Source organism: Anomalospiza imberbis, chromosome 3 (assembly GCF_031753505.1).
Source record: "Anomalospiza imberbis isolate Cuckoo-Finch-1a 21T00152 chromosome 3, ASM3175350v1, whole genome shotgun sequence".
NCBI lineage: Eukaryota > Metazoa > Chordata > Aves > Passeriformes > Viduidae > Anomalospiza > Anomalospiza imberbis.
Window position 1 is genome coordinate 62,159,168 of NC_089683.1, and position 9,516 is coordinate 62,168,683.

Below are 9,516 nucleotides of genomic sequence, written 5' to 3' on the forward strand. Positions count from 1 at the left end.
AGATGGCTAAAAAATGTTTGATTTCCACTTTCAAACTTTTAATGTTCTGTTTATATCTCCCTCTTCTTGTGCCAGCACCATCCATTATTTTACATAGCTTGGATGTATTTAAAGTCTTATTCCTTTTCAGCTTTTGCTTTTCTCAAGCCAGCTGTTTAATTTCCTCTCAGAAGACAGGCTTGCTTTCTGTGTTCATTAGAATAATTATTTCACATAGCCATTCCAGCTTTGATTCATTTTTTCTTGGATTCACTTAACCAGAACTCTTAAGAAAACTGGAATTTTATTCTAGATGGACTTGTGCTTTGTTTGATAACAATAGTACTTCACATTCTCCCTGGAAGAAAGTCCACCTATGTTTTCTGGAACTTCCTTGGTCTTTTATGCTGTTTTGTTATTCTTCATTTGTTATTTTGAAATTTTTTTTACTCCTGTCTTGAAGGCCATCCACCTCCTGAAAGACACTCTCTCACCCTGTCACTTCTCATGATGTCTTTCGTCGTACAAAAGACATCACATCATCAGCTATTTTCTGTAGGGGTTTTTCCAGTTAATGCCAGTGACACAACTGAAAACATTTAAGCCAAATGATCTTTGAGTGTCTATGGTAATGAGTTCCCTCTGGACAAATATTTCCCCTGTCAATGCAATATCTCTTCTTTTCTTGCTCACCTTACATTTCTTGCATTAGGCTGTTTTCCCCACTCCCAGTAATTTCAGAGGTTGTGCTGTGCCAGATGCACTGGAGATGTCCAGAGAGACTCATGTTTCTCTTGTCTAGAAAAAATATTTGTCAAAGAAAGTTACTAGGTTAATTTAGTCTCAGCTATCTTAATGCTTTTTTGTTTAATTTGCCTTTTATAAGGACTAGCCCTTATAACACTACTTTCAAAGGTTTGTTTTCTTGCCTGCTTTACTATTGAGACCCTCCTGGATATATAGGTGTCAGGATTGTGTGACACTTACCCTTCCTGCTTTTTATTACAGTGACTCTGTTTGCTCTGAAGGTTTTACTCATGTAATACTGCCTTGATGCATTAAAACATTGCTATGAGACTGGTAGCTTTCTGGCCTCCAAAATGCAGCTTTTTAACGTACTGATTTTTTTAACTTCATGAAAACTTTTTTCCTGCTTTGAGAAAGTGATCATTTATCCAATTAAATCTTCAGTCCTTCCCTGCAATTCTGCCTTTGGTCAGGAATCAGTGTGCCTCTGAGCTTTCTGTCAAATAAATTCTGTCTTCTCCTTAAGCAGGTCCCTGCGTCCTCTGATGTAATGGGCTGAAGCGAGGAGCTGGTAGTGTCTTCTTTATGCCCTCTTTCATTATGTTCCTAAACTGCTCATTTTGGCAAAATATTTCATTACCAAAAACTCCAGTGTTTTCAGGCTATCTCTTGTCACCCTGCATCTCTTTTTTGTTTTTGCCTGTCATGTCCACAGCAGAAGTAATTACTGTCAGAAATACTGCTGCTTACTCTGTGGAAGTTATTTGCAAAATTTTTGATAATTGCATTCTTCTGGCAGAAGTTGCTTTTGGGAGAAGGAAGTTTGTATATAGCTATATTTGGTTTATTTTATTTTTTTAGGAGCATGGCTGTGGCATCAGCATTTCAAAATAGACATGACACTACTTGTCTTCCTTAGGCAACAATGCAGCAAATGTCTGTGTAAGACATTGGGTTTAGACAGCCTGGTGATTCATTCACAAGCGTGTGCTAGTGCTGTGTTTCCTCTGGCAGCTCCCCCACTTGCTTGTTCACAGTCTTGCCTCAGACCAACCTGAAAATTTTCTCCCTTACAGCATATGTGACCCTTCCCATCTAGAAATGTTTTTTGGCATCTTTATTCCAGCATGTAATCAAATCATTCACTTCCCAGTAAAATGCTCTCTGTCTTAGGTTCTTTGTTGATATACACAGACATCTCCTCTTTGTTCTATCCTGTTGGGTCATTGTAAGAAGTGTCTTGCAAAATGGGATAATTGAAAATGAAGTATTGTTTGTGTAATGAAGCCACAGGGTAACACAGAACTTTGAGCTTTGGACCCCTTTTACTCTCACTTGTTAATTATGGTCTAAAATTTAGAAAGTAAGCTTTTTAGGGCAGTAGTGATACCTTTATTTGTGAAACATTTGCCACAGTTTGGGGCACTGTCAAGCTTTTACCCCACTGAGTCAGCTTTTTTCCCTTGGTACACCATTTGCCACTGTGTAACAACTCTCATTTTCCCTTGCTACTCTTAACCTGATTTTGCTTTTTTGTCTTTAAAATAGTGTTTAATATTTGGCAAGTTAAGCTTATGAATTGAGTCAGTGATTCAAAATTAAAATAATCCCTCTTGTATGTTGTTTTGTACACAGCAAGTCAAAAAAAGACTATCTAGTCATAGCTTAATACAAAATAAAATATTAAGACAGACCTAGAAGATCAGTTTTTCCCTTATATCTTCTTTTCTTTACGATGGGCCTTTAATAGGTGTGTAAGGAGGGAGCTCAAGAGACAAGCGTAAACCTTCCCCTTGCAAATCCTTTCCACTTGTGAAAGTGAATAGCCTGGGGACTTCCAGAGTCCAGGACTATATCTGGATCATTGTTTCTGATAGCTATCCGTGCACATATCCTCCATGAATTTGTCTAAACCTTTTTTGAACTCATTTATGTTTTTGGCTTCCATTCCTGTGGCAATGAGTTTCACAATATAATTATGTAATTTGTGAAAGAGTACTTCCTTTTGTTTGTTTTATATCTGCTGCCTGATAATTTCATTGGGTGCTCACTTGTTATGAGAAATAATAAATCACAGTTATAACTGTGATTTTTCCACATTTTTCTTGATTATTTTAGAAACCTCTACTGTAGTCCTCTTAACTTGGAAAACTTAATGACTGTGTTAAGAGCCACAGTCTAATTAGTCTCTAAATGGAGACTGTTCTGTAACTTGGATAATCCTTTCTCACCCTGGGGTGAATTTGTCCTGATTTTCCTGTGTCTTCAAGACATGACATGACCAAAACAGCGTGTTTTACTTAAGATATGGGTACACTGGTGTGTAGTACTGTTCTATATTAGTGTAATTTCGTTTGTGTAGCTGGCTTCTAAGACTGCAGAAGCTGGCAGGACCTACACCAGATGCATGGCCTTTTTAGGAGGTTTTAAATGTTTTTGAATAGTATTAAACGTAGCAGTAAGTTATGAGTCCTTTGCCATGTATTGCAGAGCATCTCAGTGTTATGACCACAGATCTTCACATGCTAAAACATTAACCCAAGTTCATGTTTTGAGAGGAAGCTATAAGGGGTCATATAAGCACATATGAAACAGAAATACAAGTATAATCTGGATTGATTAAGTCTTACTCTAATGCTTGTGTCAAAAACATACTTTTTTTCATAATAGATTGAAAAGGAAGGAAAATACTAATAGTTTTAATAAGCATCAGGCTCTAACTGAAGAGTCCTTTCAAAACTAGTACTTCCTGAAATTTTTGCTGTGACATTTCATTGGTGTAACACAGTGCTGCAGACATTTCAGAGCGGTACTGGTACATTACTGATTGTTTTGGTCTCTCTGCTGTTTAAGTCAACACTTCTGTTCAGGTTTTTGTGCCATAGATATTGAGATACTAATAATTCAGTTATCTTGGATAAAAAAAAGAGAAATTAATATTCCTTTGTCTTTTTGTAATCAGTCATATGCTGAAATCCCTGCCTATTGCTTGAGGGACTTACTGTACATGTATCTCCAGGCAGCATTACACCTGAGGCAAACTGAAAATGTTGTGTGTACAGAGCACACCTGGCAGTTGTAGAAACATACTGAAATTGTTGCATGTTCATAGTGTATTCATTCCTTGCACAGGCATATTGTCAGAAAGGGGAAAAGGTACTAGCGAGGAGCACTTTGTTAATATTTCCAGAGAAAGTAATCCAGCCTGTATTCTTGCTTTTGGAAGTAGAGTGGGCTATGGGCTACATCAGTTGCGCAAGTGTGGTTTGTGTGTCCCTTAAGCCTCAAGCAGAGCTTTCATGTCTTGCCTCGCTGTGCTGGCATGACTGAGAGAGGAGAACTTCTGAGCATGCTCCTCTGCCATGGAAAAAGTAGAAGAAAAAACTGGCACTTGTAGATCTTGTGTGCTACACACAAGAGGCTGGGATTGAATATTTTCTTTCTTGGGTTGAGTATTTCTTCTGCAGTCTGGGTGCTATAAAATTTCTTTTGCAACTTGAACCAGCAAAGAGCATTACATTACTTCTATAACAAAAGTTAATAAATGCAAACTTCTAAGAAAATACTGATTTTTATCTTCTAGGCTACTCGGCATGCAGAAATGGTGGCAATTGACCAGGTCCTTGACTGGTGCAAGCAACACAAGAGGGATTATAGGGAAGTGTTTCCGCAGCTGGTGCTGTACGTAACTGTAGAGCCCTGTATCATGTGTGCAGCTGCTGTGCGCTTGATGAGTATCCTTTCATGCTGACTCACACTGGGAAACTCTGTGTCGATCCCTTACTCCTGCAGTGAGCCCACAAAGAAAGGCATTAGAGTGTCAGGGAAAGCCATGAGGGGTGGATTGAGGGTCTGCACCCACCTCCATAATGAATAGCGAGAGGCTCAAGAGTGAAAAAGAGATGGTGCAGTTATGACAAACAACTGTTAAGAGATTAAAAATACATTTTAGATATGTTTGTTAGGATGTAAAATGAGCTAAGTGCAGTTAAGTGCTCAGTTTTGAATGTTGTATCAATCAGTAAACCGTGTCTTTGTATGCCTCTGCTTTGGGGAACCATGCTTCCTCTTTTCTGAGAATGGCTGGATGTGCATCTTCAGCAATACATCTTACACCGTTCAAAAGTAAGTTCTGATTTTATGAGGGAGGAATTGTAGCTCAAGCTAATTTAGTTTGAAGAGTACAAGCACATTTAAGGAAATTTGATGACTGCCTAGATCAGGCTTCTGTACTTCCTGCTTGTTTTTCACTTAAGACCTTGACTCACTCCCATAAATTCCACGGGTCGTGTATGGCTGTCGAAATGAGCGATTTGGAGGCTGTGGCTCCGTTTTGAGCATCTCGTCTGATGATATGGTGGACTCAGGAGACCCATTTGAAGTAGGCTGTAAAATGTTTCCCTTTGTTTTCCAGCTAGGATACTGTGCCTGGCTTTGCTACCAGGCTTTTAGAATGTTATGCATCACTTTAAGAGAATACAGATGGAAAATGATCAAAGTCAAATAAACTTGGCCTAATCAGAAAATAATGTAAAAAAAAAAAAAAAACAGGTCCTAAAAGAAAACTGAGGAAACCCTGATGACAGTCTTAAATTATTTAAAAGGATGTGTCAAAGGGTAAGGGAAATAATTATGCTTGTGGAATAAGGTAAGAATTAAATATATCTAAAATATGTGTAATACTTAGAACAGTAAGTATATGCTGCAGGAAGAGATGAGGGAAAATTATTTTAAGCTGCAGAATGTACAAACATGTAATCGATAAATATCAAGTAACAGCAACTTATAAAATTACTGGGTTTTAGCTGAGCCACTGGAAATGATTGTATTTTTGTTTTCAGTCTGTGTGTTTATGAAGTAAAATGTATTAGCTTAGACTTACTTAATGTAGTTCAAATCCCAAAATAAATCTGAACTGCAACGGTAGCAGAGGAAATTCAGTTTAGGTATCAAGAAACTTTCTGAATAGTTGGAATACTGAAAGACTGAACAGTGCCTGGGGTGATTTAGGCATCTTTGTCATGTGAGAAAGGCTGGACAAGCATTCAGTGGAGGTAGAGTATAAATAAATCTAGGTGCTTTACAAGATGGTACTACCTATGTACTCATACATACCTGTAGAGACTATTTATAGCATTTTATTTATTACATTATTCACAGTTGTACGTGATCTTGCCTTATACAGTGATACTGATTCCTGGAGTTCTTTTCCACATCTCACATTAATGATTTAATGAATGTAAAAAACAAGTAATGTATTTCAGCATTGTAAATAAGCACTGAAGGCTCAAGGCTCAAGGAATTGCAGTCAGGAAAACAATATTGTTTGGCATCCCAGTGTAAACATATTAGGCATCTTTCTGTCAGTGTGTCAGTGAGACTAACATCTGAATTAATTGGTGTAGTCAGTACTGGAACAGTATTCATTTGCTAACATTGGCATGTGGTATTTCGTTTTTTTTATACATTCAGAAGACAGAAAGGAGAAGGTTCTTGATACTATGAATCCTTTATTTCTGTAGGCAACTGCACTAGAATGTATAGGAGTACCTACTTATTTTCTAGCATGAGTGGAGATTTGTTTAGTGTGAGTGACATTTAAAGCTTTGTCATTAGTGTTCATGGCATGGAAAAGTATTTTAGAAGGACCAAAAAGATCTGAAAAGTGACTGTTAGGAATAAAGAATAGATATGTGGATGAGTGTTTTCTCTCAGGAATCTTATCTGCAAATAAGATAGGTGTATGTCTCTTATGTTTCCAAGTGCTTGAGGAATATGGGAGGTTGGAAACACATTAATAAGCAAGAAATTGTAGATTGCATAAAAATGCTACATAATTTACTAAGCAAGTTTGTTTTACCTAATATTAAGTTATTAGGGAAATTTCTTATTCTATTAAGACTCAACATAGTGTTTTACAAATGTATTAGGTATTGAACCTGAAAAGGAGATTTTTTTTTCACCCCTAAGTTGACAGTACAGTTGTTTAAAATTAATCTGTACTCAGGGCATTATTGTGAAGCATGGAATAGGTTATTCTCAGATGTGCTCTCTAACATAATTCTAATTTGAACAGTGCTCTTCTGGCTATCGTGCTGAAGAAGCAGTGGAATTGTTAAAAGCTTTTTACAGACAAGAAAATCCCAATGGTAGGTTTTACATTAATGCATCCATTTTGATCCCAACCTAATTTAAAAGAATGTTGGCACTGGAATTACTGTAATTCACTTCTTATGATTCTTTTCCTTTCCTGTTTCTTGGCAGCACCAAAATCAAAAGTACGGAAGAAGGATCGTCGTCAGTAGCCCTACACTGGTGGGACACAGAAACATACCAAAAAATCATATGTGAGAGTTTCTTCAGCATGCTGCTTTTTTAAAATGTGCAGTTCAATCAAACTATGTTTAGTTTTCTCTACAGAGTTTTTACTAATAGGATACTTAGTACATGTTCCTGTGTTTCTATATTTATGATTTCTTGTTAACTTGACAAAACAAAAGAGTAAATGGCTTGTTTTAGAAAGAGGAAAATTGGTGGTTCAAGTCCACTCATTTACAGACAGATCCATTAAAATGGTGCTTTTGTACAGCACATTCTAGAATATTTTTTTCCTTCTGTGTGTGGAGAAGCATCTTGCTTTTCAATAGCAAATGTTTGCTTGGGCAAGTAACTCTTTTGAAAGGTTACATTTGTAAGTCCTTTACAGTCTATTTGTGTATATTTATTCAAAAGCCTATAAAGGAATTGTACAGTCCTTGAAGACTTAGGACCATTGCAAATGTTTCATTTTTTTCTACCTTAGCACAAGCCAGATTTTCAGAGGTAATTTCTGAAAGTCACATAACCTGTGTAGACAGGGACATACACACAATCACATGTCTGTTTGCGTGTGCTGTTGCTTAATAAGGATAAGCAAATATCACTTGGGTGCACAGCACCTTCATACAAAGTTATGGAGAAACCCTCCACAACTCTCTTTTAGACCGTCCACTCCTCTTGTGAATATCAGTGTAAGAAATACTTTATTTTTAAGAATCCACTAAGAAGTTGTTCTCAGCTCCTAAATTATAGTAACCAAGATGGGCAGATACAAGTGAAAACCCAGAAATGAAGTTGGTAGTAACATGAGTAAAATATATTTAAGATATTTGTCTTTTCATAGTGTTGGTTGGATTTGTCATTTCCATGTACTTTATTTGGCCATGCAGTAATTTATAATCCAGAAGAGGGCCTTCAAGTTCCACTAATGAATTAAGAATACAAGTACGGTTCAGTCTTGATCGCATACCTCTTAGTGGATACTTACACGAAGGATGAAATTGTTGGTAGTTTATTTGGCTGTTATTCAGAAATTTGAGAAATGCTGTAGCTTTTTTTATTTTATGCAGAAGAGTGTTCAAAATTTTATAACTATAAAAACTGAATACAATTAAATTTTTTAGATATTTCAAATAAATACTTTCAGAAGTGTTTTTAAGAAGAATATTAAAAGCATTACTTTGCACCACTGCTCTTAATAACTTAGAATTTGTATGTTATGTTTTTACTTAATGTTTATAAAATTACACGGGAAAGAAGCGTTTTTACCATAATAGCTATTTTCAGAGTTTAGAAATAATACTTTGACTTAAGCCCTTTAACTGATGTCAGTAGCCTGTCCTCCTGACCATTACTTAGAGCTCTCTTTGAGTCTTTCCCATTCCATAAACAAAAGTTTTGACTGTGTTTGTAGATTTAATCTGCTTCAGAGCTCGAAGGGCTTGTGAACCAGACAGCTAAGCTGGAAAAGCTATTTAGGAAAAGACCATTTTTAATGACTGGGATGGCTTTATTGTAAAGAAACAGGCATGCCTATGTTTATGGTATTTGACTGGTGATAGGAGATGGCAATTTATCACTACAGATATATTCACATCTCAGCTGGACCATAATTTTCTTATACTTTGAAGAAATCACTGAAGTCCAAATTAAAGACATCAGACGTCTGGCTTGTCACTGACATCAGTGACAGTAGGAATCAGAACCTTCATACTGTTTTGAACCAGGACCTAAATCTCTCAATTTCTTTTTCGGAGGAGCTATGAACACTTTCTTTTCCCATTGCCTTCTTTCAAAGATGGATGTTGTTATTGGAACATGTGTGACAGTAGGAGCCATGTAAATAAGTAGAAAGATTACTGGTAGTAGGACAAAACACATTTTAAAAGCTTTGTCCAATTTTTCAACCCTTAAATTGGAACAGAATTTTTTTGTCAGAGGTAACCTGTCACTTAATAAAAAGTTCAAGTCTTGTGCAAAGCCAAAAGAGACTGAAGAGGGTGAAAAAAAGAAAAATTTCTCTTGAGAGCAATCAAGACTAATAATGTGCATCTTGGAACAGGGGCATGGAAGAAAAATAGTGTAGCACGATAGAAACTGTCATTTTACAGAAAGGCTATAAAATATACTTCTGTTTACTGTAATGTGTAATCAAAAGAACAATGGTCTAGTATTGAGGAAAATTTTTTGGGGGAGGGGTTTGTTTTGGCTCTTTTTGTTGGTTGGTTGGCTGGTTGGGTTTGGGGTTTTTTAGCATAATAATTAGTTTGAGGAACAAACTGCTGAAAGATTACACCGGAAGCAAAAATGGAACCCATTCACCTGAAAATCCTACCACTCAGCCAAGTAAGAACAAATGCAGATACACAGGTATTTTTATAAAATAAACAAATCAGCTCCTGTGTGAACACAAGCCACTCCCCAGAGCCATGCAGTGCTCTCCTCCCTCCCTGCAAATGGCCATCCCACCAC

The 9,516-nt window shown here is 36.7% G+C and overlaps 1 protein-coding gene across 1 annotated transcript in view; it reads left to right on the forward strand.

The window, feature by feature from the left end:
- ADAT2 (adenosine deaminase tRNA specific 2) overlaps positions 1-7,165 on the forward strand; it is an 8,758-nt gene extending 1,593 nt beyond the window's left edge. Inside the window, exons 3-6 of the mRNA XM_068184742.1 lie at positions 4,310-4,460; positions 5,001-5,107; positions 6,803-6,875; positions 6,991-7,165. Of these exons, the coding sequence (XP_068040843.1) occupies positions 4,310-4,460; positions 5,001-5,107; positions 6,803-6,875; positions 6,991-7,031 (372 nt within the window). The 3' untranslated portion in view covers positions 7,032-7,165. The remainder of the gene's footprint in view (positions 1-4,309; positions 4,461-5,000; positions 5,108-6,802; positions 6,876-6,990) is intronic.
- The last annotated feature ends 2,351 nt before the right edge of the window (positions 7,166-9,516 follow it).